This window comes from Sebastes fasciatus, chromosome 4, assembly GCF_043250625.1.
Source record: "Sebastes fasciatus isolate fSebFas1 chromosome 4, fSebFas1.pri, whole genome shotgun sequence".
Lineage (NCBI taxonomy): Eukaryota > Metazoa > Chordata > Actinopteri > Perciformes > Sebastidae > Sebastes > Sebastes fasciatus.
The window spans coordinates 20,241,650-20,260,682 of record NC_133798.1 but is presented as its reverse complement, the minus strand read 5'-3'; the positions used below and the strand labels follow the sequence as shown (position 1 = coordinate 20,260,682).

The window sequence follows — 19,033 nt, the reverse complement described above, 5'->3', positions numbered from 1 at the left end:
TATTCCCTTATTTATCTACTCTTCTGTTTGATTTTCTGTTTAATTTATTTATTTTATTATAATAATAATTATAATTTATTTTTAAATCTATTTTTATTTATTTATATTATTATATCATCATTAAATTAAAGTTAAATAGATAACAAAGCAAATTAAAGCAGAAATATCAATTTATTGATTTAAAATTAAATTAATTAATTAATTAACTGATAAATGACTTGATAAATAAATAAATATGCCATTAAATGTACCAAAATAATATTAAATATAAATGTTAACATTAATTAATTGATAAAATGTGACACAAATGTATGTTTGTTTTAATTTACACCTTAATTTAATTACCTTTAATTTAAATTTAAATATAAAATAGATAAAAATAGATAAAATAAATAAATGCAAAAATAAATATAAATGTTAATAAGATAAATAAATAAAATGGAAAATTAAATAGAAGAGTAGATAGGGGAATTAATACAAATTAATACAAAAGTAAATAAATAATAAAGCAAATTAAAACAGAAATATCCATTTATGTCACAATTTATCAATTAATTGATGCCTACATTTATATTTAATATTATTTTTGGTACATAAAGTGCCATATTTATTTATTTATCAAGTCATTTATTTATGCATTTATGTATTTTTGATTTTGGCAGGTTACGTCCTCCATACTTTAGTTCACATCGTGCAGTTTCCAAGATGGGGAGCGTATTTGAACCTCACAAGCCTTCTTTTGTAACTCTCTTATGACTTTGAGGCAAGTCAGCATCCCCCAAAATAACTGTGGGGCCTGTGACATGGTTGTTCTAAATTATCTCCAAGGAACTAATAAAAAAGAGAAACTAGTTAGACACATTTTTAATCAAATGGTGATTAAATGACAACTTAAGTAGCTCAAATGTTTGATCTTCCAACAAGACAGGCAAAATAATGTAAAATATGTTTGCGCGGTGATGAGCAGTTTGCATTGGTGTACTTAAGAGGCTAATCTTCTTAGTGTCGGTAAGTAGCCAGCTAGAAATCAGCTCCAGATTGTCTCTTCCTGCCCCAGATAAACGACTCAGACAACAACAAAGCGAGGCTCAAGGAAAATATGTGGCATGGTCGTTTCACTGGCATGAAATATGCACCTCCCCTCCTCCTTTAGGAGCTGTGTTGACAGAACCGTAGTAGAAGTCCTGGTGGGTCTCCTCAACTTGAAGATGTTTGGCAGTGGCACCAAGAGGTGGTTCGTGAAGAGGCAGAAGAGGCAGCAGAGGCCTGGCAGGAGGCCATGTACCAGGAAGAAGAAGAGATGGGCGGCTAAGATCCTCAAACAGCACCGACAAGAGATCCTGAGTGAGCTGGATGTCAGCACGGTGCTCCCCTACCTGGTGTACGATAAGGTTTTCTCACTGGGGGAGTACAAGGAAATACTGGGACACGAGTCCAGCAAGAAGCGGACAGAGGTATTCTTGGACCAGCTGTCCTCGAAGGGACCTGCTGCCTTCTGCTCATTCTGCTCTGTTCTGGAGGAAACATGTCCTCACCTGCTCACCTCCTTTCTGCTGGATGAAAAAGGTACCCACTGATTCACCACTATTGACCGACACATAAGATAAAGGTCACAGAGGGCTGTGTGTGTGCTGATGCTGGAAAACATTTCAGCGTGCATCAGAACGAAACAGCTCATCGATCTGTAGCTGTTTCCACTTATTCCTCCAGTATTTTCACTTATCTTTGGGTTGCATTTAATTTTCTGTGAGAAAATTGAAAACAAAAAAACAATATAAAGGGGAAGAAAACTACTTTGCAGTAAGCCAGCGCCACAGACTAAGAGCCAGCAAAAATAGCTTCTTAAATCTGTATGGCTGAGGGGATTACTGAGCCGCCAGCGTTCCTAAATGGCCTCTGACAACATATGGCCTCAACGTGGCTGCTGTAGTTTGCAGGACACTCCTTGTCTGTGCTGCACTATTCCAAATCAATATGCTTTACTTACATTTACATAAAATACTCTCAAGAAAAATGATCCGCATTCACAGCTCAGTGTTATCTGAGGATAATATCCCACAATTACAAACCTGTGAGTCCTCCTGCTTACTCAGCCACTCAGAGGGGAAAATGTGTGAATTAGCAGAGCCATAAAAAGTGTCTAATATATTAATCTGTCCCCACAGATGGTGCCCCAGGACAGGGCAGGAAAGGGGGCCTCCCTGTGCCCCCTAACCGTCCAGGAGAGCAACCTCTGTGCTCCCCTCCCATGTACACCGACCCTGTGTTTGACTCCAGGTGAGAGCCACTTTACATTTTACTGACGTTTGAGTAAAAAGCATCACACATCTAGAGTGCTTTCATTTCTGCTGGATCACCTTTGTGTTAATAGATGTCACTTTAGATAAACTCAATCTTGATGATGAGGTTAAATCTAAGGCTTCTTACTAAGTGCTGAGGTACAAATATGCTTTCATTTAAATATCAAAAAAGTTTTTTTGAATTGTCTTTGCAATGTTTTGTGATTGATGACAATCACACTTCCTGGGGAAGAAATAGCAGAAGCAGAAATAGCAAATTATTCTTCTGGTGTTGGTTGATTGCGTCTACCAGACAGTGACAGGCAAACTGCCTCTTGTTATTGTCATCACCTCATCTCACACTCAAGGAACGTTGCAATATCAAGTGTTTTTTTCTTGTGAATGGAGCTATTTAGGCATCTGTGTCTGCCCTGCAGATTCCAAACCACAATCTCTGCTCTCTTATTTTCTAATTAATGCCAAATTACTGTGAAGGAAGAACTTGATGGCGTATGGGAGATTTTGGAGCACCTACAGTATGTCTTTTTGCTTTGTGTGGCTAATGTGTGCAAAATGTGGTCGGTAACAGTGTTGCTCATTTGTGTTGTGTTGCTTGATGCTGCTGTGCATGGATCCATATCCAGAATGATGGATGTTGTCGTTGTGTCGAATCATTTCATCGATGTTTTGCTGCATGATTTCTGCACCGTCTTGTGCATGCTGATGTTGTTGCTGATGTTGTTGCTGTTATCATCACATTATTGTCTTATATTCTTTTACCTGTCACTACATTGGTTTTAGAACATTTTGCCAAAGGACTGCAGTTGAAAATTAGCTGCCTGATTAACACATTTACAGAGATATTGATTATTGTGTGTTGTTCTTTTTAAATCCATAAAAAAAATTACAAAACACATGAAAAGATGTGTTGGATGTTTTGGAAGAATGGACTTGAACAATGTACGTATGCTAAGGAGCAATGAAACAATACAAGCAGCTTCTGTTTTCCCAACATCTAAGACGCTTTATGTTGTTTTTTTTCTTTAATTTGTCACTAATCTGTAATTTGACTAATTTGGCAGAAAAAGCTATTGCAGTATTATATTCATGATATGTGTACTTAACTGCGTACTGTCACGGTATTAAATTTTCCCTACGCGATTATCGTGGCCAAAGCATTCACAACAACTAGGGCTGCACAATTAATCGAACTTTTATCGAAATCGCAATATGGCCTACTGCAATTGTCAAATCACATGTGTGTCAAAATACTATTATATAATTAAATATTGTGGTGCTGCAGAGATGTCCTGGCCTACACATCATATTCTTCAGACTTAAGAAAACATCTTTGTTTGGTACAGATCCTTGCAAAAATCACACCATAATCATGTTTTTCAGTGAAAATGAGAATAACGATGTAAACAATATCATTCCCTCTTAAATCGCAAATCATATCGCAATTGCAATATCAGTCAAAATAATTGCAATTAGATATTTTCTCAAAATCATGCAGCCCTAAGGATAACAATATTATCATGATAGCTATGGAAAATTTGAAAAAAATAATTAAAATTCTTAATCTTAAAATGTGTTTATTGTACGTCTCTCTTTTGGCAAATTAATTACACATAGAGAGTCTGTTACCATAACTCTCTATAAAATGATTGAAGAGGCGCTGGATTATTTACACAATATCATCATATGTGTATTACTATGATATCAATATTTCATTTTTAAATATCACGGTTATCATCAATACCGGTATATCGCAATGCCGCTACTGCGTACGTAAATGAAATGACAGAAACGAGGAGCATAAAATGACATCTGCTGAGCTTTTCTTCTGTATATTTTAGAGAGCGTCCGGAGTGGTCCGGTACTCTGGTGCAGAGTCCTGCGAGGCAGCTTTTGTCACCGTGTGTCAGGCCCTGTGAATGCATCATGACTGAGCGTTGGTGTCGTTCTGGGTGTGTGTAGACCCCTGGAGAGTACCCTTGGCCCAGCTAACACAGCAGGGGGGAGGGGAGAAGCAGAGCGCAGTTGACAGTGTGTGTATATGTATGTATGTGTGTGTGTGTGTGAGGTAGAGTGCTTGCTTGGATGTGACGCCTGAAGTGACGGGACAGACAAGCTGATATGCTCCCTAGACCGTTAAGAAGGCCTCTTTAATGTATGACAGCTAAGTCAGCACGGAGACAGCTATCCCAGTGGTCTGGCCCTTGGCGTTGACACACACAGACACACACACACACAGACACACACACACACGCAAACAGGCTGACAGATACAGACCAACACACACAACACAGTATAGCAGCACACACAGCCAGAATAGTCACAGAGCCTCCACAGGAGATGCAGTACGCTAACAAGGAAATGTAAGTCCTCTTGAAATTTCATGTCAGAGTAAATACTTTATTTGAAGGTATGCCAAAGTCTCTTGAGTATGTGATGATGCTAACATCTGGAGGTGTTAAAGGAAAGGTAAAACTTAGGGGAGGATGTTTTTGTTGCTCTTTTGATGTAAACGTGCTTGTGTGTTACCTCTTAATACGGGCTCATTCAGACACAGCGTTGGGCAAGGTTGACTGCATGTATTTGTAGATAAAAACAGCATAATCTTTTGTTTATTCACTCTTAAGGAGAAGTAGGACAGAAACTGCCTCAAGTCATGGATGCTCAGCTTCTGAATTCGTGTGCCAGCATGTGTCCCTGTGTGACAGAGTGAACCATGTCTGCAGCCGTGCTTGTTATAAATGTGCAAACAACCTGGGAGTATCTTCCTCGTGTGTGTAGGTCTTCCACCTTTCTCATCTGCACACTTTCTCTGATCCACAGCAGAAGAGCAGATTGATTGTCAGCTGTGCGGGTTCAAAGAGACACCGTGTTTATTAGTTTGGCTTTCGTCGTCCGCCTCTGGTCAGTATCCTGCTGACTGAGAGCGAACATGCAGCATTTAATCACATCTCTGGGTTTTCTGTCTTTAAAGGGCACAAAGGACCCGTGTAGGAGCAGCGCGGGAACCGGTGTGAGGCAGTTTAAGGGCCGCTGACTGCCATATCGTTTTCACGGGACTGTTGTAGTATTTTTAAACCAGCATATAAAAACATTTAGAGCAATCATCTCGAATCAAAGTGCTGATTTAAGTGCATTAAATGCATGATTATTGATTGGATAGCTTGGCTTTTTTTTAGCCGCAGGATCTATCACCACAGAGGTTGTGTGTGTGTGATTCACCGGGATGCGTTGGCCATGTGTCTGGATCTGTGGCCTTATATGTATATGTGAGGCTGCAGCGATGATGTAAGTCACCGTGCCTTCATCCATAAGTGGAGAAAATGAGATGCTGGCAGGTTGAGGAGGAGGAGGAGGAGGAGGAGGAGGAGGAGAGGAGAGATTAGCTGGAGCTGCGAGGTTATGCTTCTCTGTGCTGATGACTCACCTCACAGCACATAGAGAGAAAGCACTGCGACAGCACTGAGGTGTGACTGTGTGTGTGTGTGTGTGTGTTTCATTACGCTTGTTCTTCTTGCTGCAGTGCATTCATGTGAAGAGGACTTTCTCTGTGAACTTCTCCTCTTTGTTTGGTGCAAAAGTAATAAATCACGGTGTTACAGCGGTAGTGGTTCTCAGGGCGTTCGTCCAGGTTTGTCTCCTCTGGGAGCAGCCTCTGAGTCCTACAAACCAGCTTTGATTTTGCTGTACGGAATAAAGTGGACAAGAGAGTCTAAGGACACGAGAAAGAAGGGCAGCCCCGTCTGTCCTATTTACTTGCTGGAGGAAAAGTGCTTTAGTGTGTTATTACCGCACACGTGTGCCTGTTATCTCCGTGTGAACGTGCTTGTGTCGGTGTGTGTGCAGCGTGCAATAAGAGATGTCAGCAGAGGGATCTCATGTGAGAAGGGTAATGATTGGGCCGGCTGCTCCGAGCCATTACCGTCGAGATGCAGAGGGGGGGGATGCCAATGTGAAATCAAAGTGCTGCAGTGGAGTGTGCATGGGTATGCAGCGGGCTTCAGACTGCAGCACAACCACTGACCCACTGCTGTCTCAATGCTTCCCCACTGACACACTGCTACTGGTTCCCATACTCGCTCCCTGTAATGTGTGTGTGTGTGTGTGTGTGTGTGTGTCTATGAAGGAGAGAGAGGGGAGGCGTGTGTGTGTGTGTGTGTCCACAGCATTTTCCTCGTCCACTAATGACTGCTGTGTCGTCTTACATGCCTGATAATGACGATATGTAGTGTCTGATTAATCAGGAGAGTTATCTGAATGGCGTCCTGGTCAATGGGAGGTGACAGGGTGCGCTGCTGGTAGGTTTGTTGTCGCTCTGATGATTCCATTAGTGGTGTATTAGTTGAGAGGCTACTAAAAGGAAGCAGCGATGCCACCGCCACCGCCAGCGTGCAGCCAAGACTCAATCATTCTACACCTGATCTAAACCTACAGTGAGGTACCATCTTGCTACCTATTTTCTGCTAGTGCCAACTATTTAGTTATTAGGGCTGTGTATTTGCAAGAATCTAGCGATACGATATGTATAAATATACAGGGGTTATGATTCAATATATTGCGATATATTGCTATTTCTTAAATCCAATTTTAGGAAAACTGTCGTAGTATAAAGAACACACCATCATATGTATAATATCTGAGTAAAAAAAGAGTTTACTTTTTTATGCAATCAGAACAGTGGGATCTACATTTATCACAGTCCCTGTAACATCCAACATCATTGCACTGATACACTGAGATGGTGCATCTCTATGCAAATGAAAGTATTGACTGTTAATCTTTGCATGTAAACTATCAATTCAAAATAAATACGGTGTTTTTGAGAACTGATATGTATCGCAAAACATAATATTGCAATACTCGATATTTCTGATATTTTCTTATCTTCCCCTATTTTAAATTACGCATAATTTAGTACCAATACTTTCAAAAGAGGTTTAAATTTTACTGGGATCCAAATCTGATGAACCTACAGAGAATTATCACCAGAATATGAAGCTCCCCTCGGCCTTACCAAGTTTTAAAGTGAGTTTCAGGTCATTGTTTAGCAGTCCGACCTGCAACTTTACTGTTTCAGTAACTCGCACTGCTTTCATAGCGTTGTTTTTGTTTTCGATGAGAAAGCTCTTAAAACTCACTGTAAACTACCTGCTCAGCACCAAACAGCAGACACACACAGTTAGCGACTAGCTGGTGAACATAGTGGAGCACTTAGCAGCTAAAGAGACCGATATTTCCCCCAGGAGTTGGTGGCGACCAAAACAGAGATAAAAAAGAGTGACTATTGGACTTAAATTTATAAGGTGGACACAACCACGACTCCAAATGAATGATAATGTTGCTCCGTAACTGCTGGATGTGTAAATAAGCAACATATCAACTTAAAAGAATATGATGTGTCAATGTTGTTTTTACGACTTGTTTCTGCTGCCTCCAAGTGGCCAAGGAATATCCTCTAGAAATAAAAATTAAAAAAAATTATTAGTCTCAGAACATATTCTGTATTTTCCCTTTTATTAGTACCACGTTGCATAGTTCCTTCCAGATATTTATTAGGAAATCATGGACCTGTAAATTAAAGCATTATCGTTTGATTTCCCAATTTAAATAAAATTCTGGTGCAACACTGAGTCAAAAAATAGCAGCCTAAAAAATAAACAAAAAGGTTGCTAAACCCCCCAAATTCACAGAAAAAACGTGTGTCCTCAGTGGTAGCTGCAGCCTACTGCTGATTACATGACTGGATTTTTGAACTGTACTGATTCTATCCTGTTTCAAACCCAGACATATGTGTAGCACGCTCATTTCATGTGTGTATTACTGTTTATTTTATATGTATATATTCTAATTTCTTCTTGCTACACAGAGAAGCTTTCTCACCAGCAGATACTGCATGGGAGAATGTTTTGGGCATATGAGCACGGGATGAATTTAGGTTCCTGTAATGCCCTGAAGGGTTTTCTGCTTCCAGTCACCCAGAAGTAACTAACTGGCAACCACAAAAAGAGCAGTTTTAAATAACAGAAAAGGCCTGATGTTCATTCTCTGCACATTATATCAGGCTTTGTTGTAAATATCATTTATAAAATACCTATATAAACATAGATGTTTATTTTAGAAATAGAGACTTTAACCATTGATTTCATTATACATAATAACCACACGCTGCGGCGTATTTAAACATGCAGTCCTATATTTTTACCCCTACACTTGCCATAGAGGGGTTTACACTATCTGTACTGTAGTATAGCACACACTATGTGGAGGATACTTTATAGCACTACAGTGTAATGGGTGCATACATTTTTAGCAGCGTGGGCCACAGAGGGACTCACTCCCCTGACGCTGGTGGTGTCAGTGCCATGCTCTGCCTCTTTAGCTGTATGGTGGAAATCTTTTGTAGGTTGCTCAAGTTAATTTTCAGCATGTGCTTCAGTCAGATTTTTCCTAATTAACCCACCAGATAATCCCTTTATCACATAATGCTTATAACAGCTATTGTAGTATTGTATTTCTCACGGTAGATAAATCTAAGATCCTCAGTTTGCATTTATCTGGCCTCCTCAGACCTCTTACTGTCAGCAGCTTTCTTTAAGTCTGTCTGGCGTAGTGAGCGAGTGTGAGAAGTGCACCTCTCTACTCAGGTGAGCACTTCTCTACTCCTCTAAGACTTCAAAGTCTAGACTAATCGACTTACTCTGAAGCTTAGAACGGCACAAAAGTGTCAGTCTATTGACTGAAAAACAACCCACGCCAGCCTCTGTTTGCTGTTAATGACAGGTGGTGTGGGCGCAGTCCACTGAGACCGAGCTGCTGTGTACTGCACCTCTTACAAACACTAAGTCACTGTATAATCTGCAGCGCAACTGAGAAGCAGATTTTCTTTGTCAAGCATCAAAATATGTCACTTTAATTTTAAATTACTTATGGACAAGATAAACTACTATTTAGTTATTTCTGATATGGGGAGAAAAATGTTCAGAATCACCAATAAAACAACTCTTAATTCATATTTTAGGCCCACAACATCAATAGTTCCCAACATGCCCGAGCTCTCTATAAGACAGATAGTGTAAGAAACCTCAGGAGATGTAATTATCTCTCTCAGGTGTGAAATATTGTGCATGTGGGGTTTCCTTTTAATAAATCCATTAAAAGGTTTTCAATAAAATACGTACAAGAGGTGTTTCCAGTGAAAAAAATCCAATAAAATTAGTTCAGTAGAATAAGTCCATTAAAATGTCCAATAGCGGGTGTCAGGTAGGTAGAGGAGGGGAGACATGAACTGGTGATTTTGGCACAATTTTCATCCTTTATCACCCGTCCAACTTCAAGAGAAAGGCCACAGATTTTTCACTTTCTCTGTGTATTCTCATTTCTTGAATTTTAGATGACTCTACAGTAATATTGGACATCAATATTTGCTCTGCTCATGCCTGTGGCAATCTCATTTATTGTAATTGATTGGCAATGTTTGAATTCAGGTTATGGAAAATATACTGAGTGTAACAAATGTCTATGTAACAATGAGAGCCAATTTGTTCAAAATGCACCAGCAGTCTCCAAGCTTTTGCATGCGACAAACAAATGAATAAACCCTGTGGTTCCCTGCTTGGACCAAATGGGATATTTTATAAAAAATGCTGCCTTTCTGTGTGGAGCTCCGGTTCCTGACCACAGACCAAATACATACACAGGTGTAGTAATCTGGCAACTGAAAACTGCCCGTAGGTGTGATTGGGGGAGTGTTAATGGTTGTCCGTCTATGTTAGTAGTTTATCACTTGTTCAATGTGAGCTGAGACTCCATCAAGTCAGTAACCAGCCCAGTCGCACGAAAAGGCATATGAATGACACGTAATTTGCAAAGTATTTAATGTGCAATAAGAACGCCATTCTCGCTTTTGGCGTGTCATTTGTACGCCATGTAGACTGTTATGAGTCCAATGTAAACATATCCGCGTAAACAGGCTACGCTCAGAGCTAGTGATGTAGAATAAAAAGTGAGAAAGTCTGCTTGTGTAACGTTGTTTCCGTACGTATTTTACTCTGTTTACGTGCTTAATTCAAGCCCAACCATGTTGTTTTTCCTAAACCTAACTATGTGGTTTTGTTGCCTAAACCTAACTGCAGACGTTACCTTAGTTTTACCCCCAGTTTGCTCCTAGTTTTGTTGCATGGCGTAAAAATGGCGGCGTACAAATGACACGTGAAAAGCCTAAAATGCGTCCTCATGACAATGTCCTTGTAATGTGTCATACGCCTTCCATGAGATTGGGTTGCAGTAGCACTGTATGTCTCGTGTGTGATGTGCAGAATTAAAAACACCTCTGGCCATATCATTCTGTTATGGCAAGTTTCAGGAAAATGTGACAAATGTTGTGTGAAACACAAAAGTAACCGAAGAATGGTTCCTGAACATTTTCTAGAGTCTGTTCCCCAATTTCATTGTACGAGACATTTAAGTTTAATTAACCAGCAACTGTATCATGTTAACATCTGGCATTATAAAAAGAGCCAACGGAACCTTTCCTATCTGTGAGAGTAGGTGTGCTGACTACTTTGATTTTATATCAGTCAGACATACAGTAACATGAGCAGCAATCCATGATATTTGGTTGCCCTGCTCGTTTACAAGAGAGATAACTGAGTCAGACGTTTAATAATAATAACCTCACTCAGCTGTTCCACTCAGTACTTTTACTTTACATTCACATTGTTTTGGGTGTGACAGAGTAGATTGAGTCCATATGAGCTTGAAGGTTCATTATTGACCTTATTGACCTTGGATCAGTTAAATCTTATGAACTTACAATAATATGGTGAAGGCCATGAGATGCAACAGAAAGCTCCTGAAAAATTCCAGTAATTCAAGCTGTCAGTCTCATTTTATGGCCGTCATCAGCAGATGGGTTTTACTCCAAACACACATAAAATATCTGGGATTAATATTCTGATTTTACTCCATTCCTTGATGAAGTCCACAAGATGTGGCTGAAAGTTCCTGAAAATTTCCATTAAGTTACAACATGTGACTTAAAGGGTTACACCACCTAAATATAGAATTCCAATATGTTATTTCCATGGCCTAGGAAAGCTCAATCAATATGTGTGAACATGAGCTGCTCTTTCTCAAAGCCAGAAAACTCCAGTATAAAGTCTGGAGCTGCTCCGTAGCCAAAGGGAGACTCATTTTGTGGACCCACAGAATGATTGTTTTCTTTTTCAAAATGTACCCATATACTCAGATCATTCCTCTGGGTGCTCTCAGTGTCATCTATAACATCTCTACCAATTCATTGTCTATGGAACAGCTCCACACTTTATACCCAATGACATCACAAATGTGAGTTTTAACACTCTAGTTTTGGGATTTGGGAGAGAGTTCATGTTTACTAGTATTTTTGGGCTGTCTCAGACCATAGGAATAACATATATGAATATTAAAAATTGGCTATTTTCCCCCGTTAAACATCCACTGAAGCTGACAGACCGGAGGAAAACAACCAATCAGAGCCGAGCTGGAGCCTGCCGTCTATAAGCAGCTGTCAATCACTCACAAACTCCGATCAAACAGCAGCGCTGATCAAATATGAATCAATATTCTGTTACTGTAATGCTTATTTCACGTCTCCAGTTTTTTCCGAAACATCCTGTAGTGTACTGTTTAGCTGTACAATGAGAAAGTTTGTGACCCGGCCGGCAGCCATGTTGAGATCAGTTGAACCAGCCGGAGCGCAGCCAATAGGAACGCTCTCTCTCTGAAATTACCTGTGATTGGTCAAAGTCTCCCATCACGGGCTAGATTTCTTTTTTCAATACCAGCGAATTTACACAATTCTCAATACCAATTCGATACCATGGTAAAAAAAACAAAAAAAAACAATGAAGCCCGTGTAATTCAACACGCACTGCTTTATTAAAACATTTGAACATTACAAAAAACAGAGGCACGTAGCCTTTAATTAATAAATAAAAAGAAACGTCTATTAATATTGCAAAACAGAACAGTGGCATGTAGCCTTCAAGTATTTAAAACAAACAATATTGTCTGGATGTCTGTCTTCGAGGTGCTTTGCTAAATTGGAAGTATTTACTCCTTTGGAAAGAAAAGTACGACGGCTTCGTTACTGCACCGCATACTGTTTTTTGCGGATCTATTATTACTCCATGTAAATCCGCCTCGGACGCAAAGTACTTCCATACTCGACTCTTGCTATTTGTTTTCTCAACGAGTTGAGGCGGAGGTAAAGCTGCAGCAGCTGCCATCTTTCACGTTTCGTGTTGTTGTTTTTTTCCGTGCTGTTACGGCGTTCTTCTTCTTCCTTCATTTCACAGCAGATGAGAACACTTGTAAGAGTGTACTGCCCCCATTAGATCCGGAAGAATCGCATCTCAAGTACCTCCGCTCCGGTACCAAATGACCATTACAGGCATCGTTCGGTACCAAAGAAAACGAGTACCGTCACATTTTTAGAATTTTGGTTCCGAGTTGGTACCGAAGTATCGGTTCTCGTGACATCCCTACTGAGAGGTTATTATGGAATTTTTGCCCAATGATGCCAAAAACATTCTGCCTACTGCAGCTTTAGTGCTCTGAATATCGTAAAGAGCAAAATTAGTGCCACAAACTGAAACAGCAAAATGGAATTCAGCCACCATTAATTTTTAATATTTGCACCTGCTACTGTGACATGTCAAAAATGTCTTCTGACTGTGAGACACAGAACAGGAAGTGCCCACTAAAATATCTCCACGTAAAAAAAGGTGTGCAGGGGGCTCATTGTTTGAATCTGCTCCCTCCTCCTCCTCCTCCTCCTCCTCTTCCTCCTCCTCCCCATGATTGAGCCATGAGGAGGTTCAGAAGTCTAGTTATCTCTCAGAACACTTGAGTAACAATATGCTGAAAGGTTATTATGGAATTGTTGCCCAATGATGTTAAAAACGTTCTGCCTACTGCAGCTTTAATGCTCTGAATATCGTAAAGAGCACCTTTAAAACTGAAGCAGCTAAATGGAATTCAACCACCATTCATTTTATTATTTGCACCTGCTACTGTCACATGTCAAAAATGTCTTCTGTGAGACACAGAACAGGAAGTGTCCTCTAAAAATATCTCACCCATCTCCACAAAAAAAAAAAAAAAGGTGTAAAGGGGTTCATTGTTAATATTCATTATAGGCTGCTTGTTCCAGGAGGTATTATTGTGTAACACAAAGATACTCCCTGTTAACAAGTAATTACAGACAAACTGTAGACTTCCTAAACAGATGCTACAATTGAGCCCCTCCAAATGAATCTGCTCCCTCCTCCTCTTCCTCTTCCTCTTCCTCCTCCTCCTCCTCCTCCTCCTCCTCCTCTGACTACACTGTACACACTCGCTCTCCCTCTCTACCTCTCACACACACACAGGACGCCTGGACGCTGCAGCGTTTTTTAAAGAGAGTGTTTCCAGCCCCGGATAGGAGGAGGGAGGAGGCAGCAGGGAGGAGGAAAAGGAAAAAAGGAGTTTATAATGTCCACATCCTGACCAGTATATTTGAAGAAAAAAAAAAAAAAAAGAAACCCACAAATCGGATGGATCGGCGGCGCTAAAACCTCCCCGGTGTCAGAGTGTCATTGCAGGCAGAGAGACATCATGGGTCGCAGCAGCGGTACGGCACCTTCAGCTCAGCTCCTCGAGGAGTGTTTTCACTGTCAGTCCTTCAGCGCTGGAAATGGCGTTGTGATGATGATGCTGAGCATGGAAGAAGACGCAGCAGCAGCGGAGGCGGATGCCAGGGAATAAAAAAGAAATATATGATCACCTGTGCTTTTCTTTGGGTTGGATTTTGTAGTAGCGGTGGACAGTACCATGGTGAATTACCAGAAATACATTACTGTTATGCAGCTGGCTCTGGGGGTGACCGCCTCCAACAAAGAACATTGTCTTCCTCCCAGGAAGCGTATGTGGTGAGTATATGAATCTTGGTTGCGGATGATGATGATGATGATGATGATGCAGGTTGGGAGAGATGAGATAAAAAAAAAAAAAAAAAAAAAGGGTGCGATGGATGAGCCGAGCTGTCGCCTCCCACATCCACCGTCAAATGATGAGCAGGGTCACAGATCTCACTCTCCCAAAATGAAATCCTCACTGCAGCCAGTCTGCACCATGTTTGCAAGCATCTCTAAACCTACACTGTGGTCGTGCATGCTGGGGGAGTTTGTGTGTGCGTGCCTGTGCGCGTGTGTGTGACACCTATAGTCCTATTGTCCTTCCTCTCCATCTCCATCTCCATCATCTCCATCTCCATCACTTTGTAAAGTTGAATGCGTATAGGGATGATGTCATAGCCTCACCACTATTTCTTTGCCTCTATAACTTCATGTGCTTTTTAATGTACTATCCTGGCCTCCACTGCACTGCTGCTGCTGCTGTCACTGGAAAATGTCATCATCAAGCTAACCATGTGGTAAACCATCATCACCCTCTCTTCCTCCTCTCTTCCTCCTCCACTGCTGTGTTGTAACTGATTAATAATAAAATGTAAAGCATGAAAAATCCTCTCCTGTTTTTATTTCCTGTGCTGCTGCTGCAGCCAGGCCTCTCTGTACACCTTCTCCATTGCCATGTCTATTAAAACCATTCTCTGCTCTCAGCATGTGTGTGTTTGTGTCTTGTCTATATCCACCTCTTCCTCGGTGTCCTCATTACTTTGTGTGCTACAGTATATATCGCAGTGACCACATCTCATTGTCTCTCCTGCAGGCCTCGTTCATTTGTTTACTTTACGACGGTCCTGCTTTGATTCCTGTTTTTTCCTCACTGTAAGCAGATTGCTGCCGAGGCTGCAACGCGTGTGTGCGACAAAGTATCCCTAATTACAGCCGGATTACCATCTTGTTTGAAAGCAAAGGCGGTTAATTAGGAGTCAATAGGCTCAATGGCACTCTGATAGCAGTAGTGCCTCACACAAACTCAAAATGTATCAAATGCACGGTGTGGATCATTTCACCACATAATGCAGCTACATCGGTGTGGCTCTATGTGTGTGAGAGGCTTAACTATTATCATCACCTCTTTAAAATTACAAAATAAACCATTTCAAGCAAGGACAAAACACTGACAATCTCTGAGCGTCATATTGTCTTGAAGATTATCACGACCAAAGGAGATTTGCAGACGCCCACACAGCCACAATGTAAAATTACCTCCAAGTTTACATTATGCAAATAGCGTGTACAGTGTGAAGTTATTAATGGTGTAATAACTATAGGGCTGTCAATCGATTAAAATATTAAATCGCAATTAATCGCATGATTGTCCATAGTTAATCGTGATTTATCACACATTTGTTATCTCTTTGAAATGCACCTTAAAGGGAGAATTGTCAAGTATTTAATACTCTTCTCGACATGGGAGAGGGCAAATATGCTTGCTTTATGCAAGTGTGTGTATTTATTACTGGAAATCAATTAATAACACAAAACAATGATGAAAATTGTCCAGAAACCCTCACAGGTACTGCATTTAGCATAAAAAATATGCTCAAATCATAACATGGCAAACGCAAACCCAACAGGCAACAACAGCTGTCAGTGTGTCAGTGTGCTGACTTGACTATGACTTGCCCCAAAACTGCATGTGATTATCATAAAGAGGGCATGTCTGTAAAGGGGAGACTCGTGGGTACCCATAGAACCCATTTTAATTGACATATCTTGAGGTCAGAGGTCAAGGTACCCCTTTGAAAATTGCCATGACCGTTATTCCTTGCCAAAATCTAGCATAAGTTCGGAGCGTTATTTAGCCTCCTTTGCGACAAGCTGGTACAACATGGTTGGTACCGATGGATTCCAGGTTTTCTAGTTTCATATGATGTCATTATCTTCTTTAAAACCGACCCGCAGCTACAATCTCCGAAAGATCGATTGCGTTAATGCGTTATAAAAAATGAGTGGCGTTAAAACGAGTTTGCGTTAACTTTGACAGCCCTAGTAATAAGGTGTTTTACTTGAAACATTTACAAGAGCATGACCACCATCTATAAACCTTAAGAAGTGATGTCACCCAAGTCAAAGTGCTGCTGTGACCTCACCAGAGGTCAGACGCTTATATCACATGCAGCTTCTTCTTTTTTTCTTTTTTTTTTATCTCTTGGTCTCTTTGGTTAATCATATAGCTTAGTCATCCTCTTATTAGCCTAATTGCCCCCATAGGAGAAGATAAGGGATTTCACTGAGACACAGGACTCCTTTCATGTTTCTTCTGTCATTGTTGTTTTGATACTTAACATCTCCAGATTCAAATAGATTTTGGAAGGAGCTCTGCGTGTCTCATTCATCAGCAGTGCGCTGATACAAAAGGCTAACCTTATGTAACTCTTGCAGCGAGCTCTGACCTTGTTAAATTGAATATTTTATTGCAGCTAGAGTGAAAAGCAGCAGCCCCAGCTTTTTGAGAGATGGAGTGAAAATGCTTCATGCACCTCCAATAATCCATTAAAAACACTGACTGATTCACAATTGATGTTTTTGTTTCTAAACTTTTTATCATTATTTGTCATTTAAAGGACCATACCAGGGATTTTGCATGTTTCACTCCATGTACTTCATGTGCGTGTCGGTACAACCAACCATTTTGCAAATCATGTGGCTGCTGATTGGATATTTCAATGTCAAAATGTTTCAAGCAGGTGTTATTTTCCATTAATTCCCACATCGGAATTTACTTGAAGTTTGTATTAGTGGTGTAATTTATCCCACTGAATATCACGTCTGCAAATCACAGTGTTGTTATGAGACAATACAGTGCAGACTTTTCAAATCAATCTGCATTTTAAGTTCATCGCAATATTTTTGTCACTATTATAATATAATATACATATTGACATTAACTGTGATAGATTACCTGCCTGTAGCAAATTTCAAGGGGTCTGCTAATTCGTATTTGTGCTAATTCTGTAATATCATACAGAAACCGTAATGATAATGATTTAGCTGTAATGTAAAAATCATGTAGGCTATTTGAAAAATTGTCACCAGTAAAGTATGTAGACACAGAGATAAAACTGGGGGCGACTGTGGCTCAGAGGTAGAGCGGGTCACCCACCAATCGGAAGGTCGACGGCTCGATCCCTGGCTCCTCCGGTCACATGTTGAAGTGTCCTTGAGCAAGAAACTTAACATAAATTGCTCCCGAAGGCTCATCTGTCATCGGTGTGTGAAAGAGTATTTAGATTAGATCCTGATGGGCAGGTTGGCACCGTGCATGGCTGTCATCAGTGTGTGAATGTGTGAATGGGTGAATTCTGGCATGTAGTGTAAAGTGCTTTGAGTGGTCGGAAGACTAAAGGCACTAAATAAACGCAAGTCCATTTACCATTTACCATAACTGTCAAAAACACTGGTATGGTCTTTTAAACGTATTAATTAGAGCATAAACATCCATAAATGTTGGTAGAACAGGAAAAGCTCTTAATAATATTGCCTAAGAACTAATATTGAAACATAACATAACAGCTTGTCGGCTACATTGAGACGCCAACAGCTGCAGTTTGTTTTACATACCGTTAACCTGATATTACCAAGTACACAACATGTAAAAATACAGAATCTGGGATTAATATTCATGGTAAATGTTTATCCTCGTAGTTATTAATATCATCAGTAAAAGTAGTAGTATTGGTAGTAAAAACAATAGTTTCAGTTGTAACCATCATAACAGTACTAGTGGTAGTAGTACTATTACACTGCCTTCCCTGTGGCTCAAGCTGCCATACACCATTTACGTAAATGTGCGTAAATTTGAGTCATAATTATTTTTCTCCTTTCTCACCCTCCTCTACCATATTATACAAGAAAATGTGACAAAACGCCTAATGAATGTGCAATGTAGTGTGCAGTGTCCCCATTTAATTGTGTTTTCTGTGTAGATACAGACAAAACATGTAGTGTCTGTCCACATGTCTGAAATGCAGCATAGTGACATTGTCGACAACGTTTTAAGGTGAAGTACAGCAGCAGGTTTTGACACCTCATGAATCATAAACACTCAGCGAATCCTGCATTTCTCAAAACCAATAAGCACACAGCAGGTTTCTTTAGACATGAAGCACAAAAAAAATTTTTATAATGATAAATGTGTGGTGTAACTGAAAGCCTTGGGTTGTATACTGTAGTTTTAGTTTTAGTCATTTGTTTTCTTACATAATGCCGGTTATGAAAAAAAAGGTCTCTCTGTCTGGATTTTGGAGAAAGACGCTCTAATGGTTTAACCTTTTTCCACAAATGATATTGAGAACTTGATTAAAGTGACCTTTTAGATCAATACTGCTCTATACTCATTAACCCCGTTGTGTCCAAATGTAAAAAATAAATACTACAGATACACACCGCTGGAGCTGAAGCTATGATTTGAAAATTTATCTATGGCAGTTATGATGAGTGATTAATTCTTATCAAGTAGAAATACCAAACTTTTTCTGGTTAAAGCTTCCAAAATGAGAGGATTAGCTGGTTTCCTCTTCGACGTCATTGTAAATTGTGATACATTTGAAGAAATCTCTTTGAGCTCTGGTAACTTGTGATCACCATTTATCATAATTTTTTACTTTGCAGAATAAACAATTAATTAAACAATAAAAGGTTCAATAAATTAGTAATAATAATATATAAATATATGATAAATTGCCTCAATAAACTGAATTATGATGTTGTATTTGTCAGCTCTGTACACTCCCTATCAAGGATTCA

The 19,033-nt window shown here is 39.9% G+C and overlaps 1 protein-coding gene across 10 annotated transcripts in view; it reads left to right on the top strand.

Annotated features, from left to right (window-relative positions):
• Positions 1–1,074: 1,074 nt before the first annotated feature.
• tjp1b (tight junction protein 1b) overlaps positions 1,075–19,033 on the top strand; it is an 84,594-nt gene continuing 66,635 nt past the window's right edge. For 3 of the 10 annotated variants that reach the window (XM_074632601.1, XM_074632590.1, XM_074632587.1), the window contains exons 1-2: positions 1,076–1,566; positions 2,166–2,277. In XM_074632601.1, the coding sequence (XP_074488702.1) occupies positions 1,131–1,566; positions 2,166–2,277 (548 nt within the window). In that variant the 5' untranslated portion in view covers positions 1,076–1,130. Of the gene's footprint in view, positions 1,567–2,165; positions 2,278–13,690; positions 14,249–19,033 lie in introns of those variants that run through there. The other 7 variants (XM_074632592.1, XM_074632591.1, XM_074632589.1 and 4 more) reach the window with 4 other exon arrangements.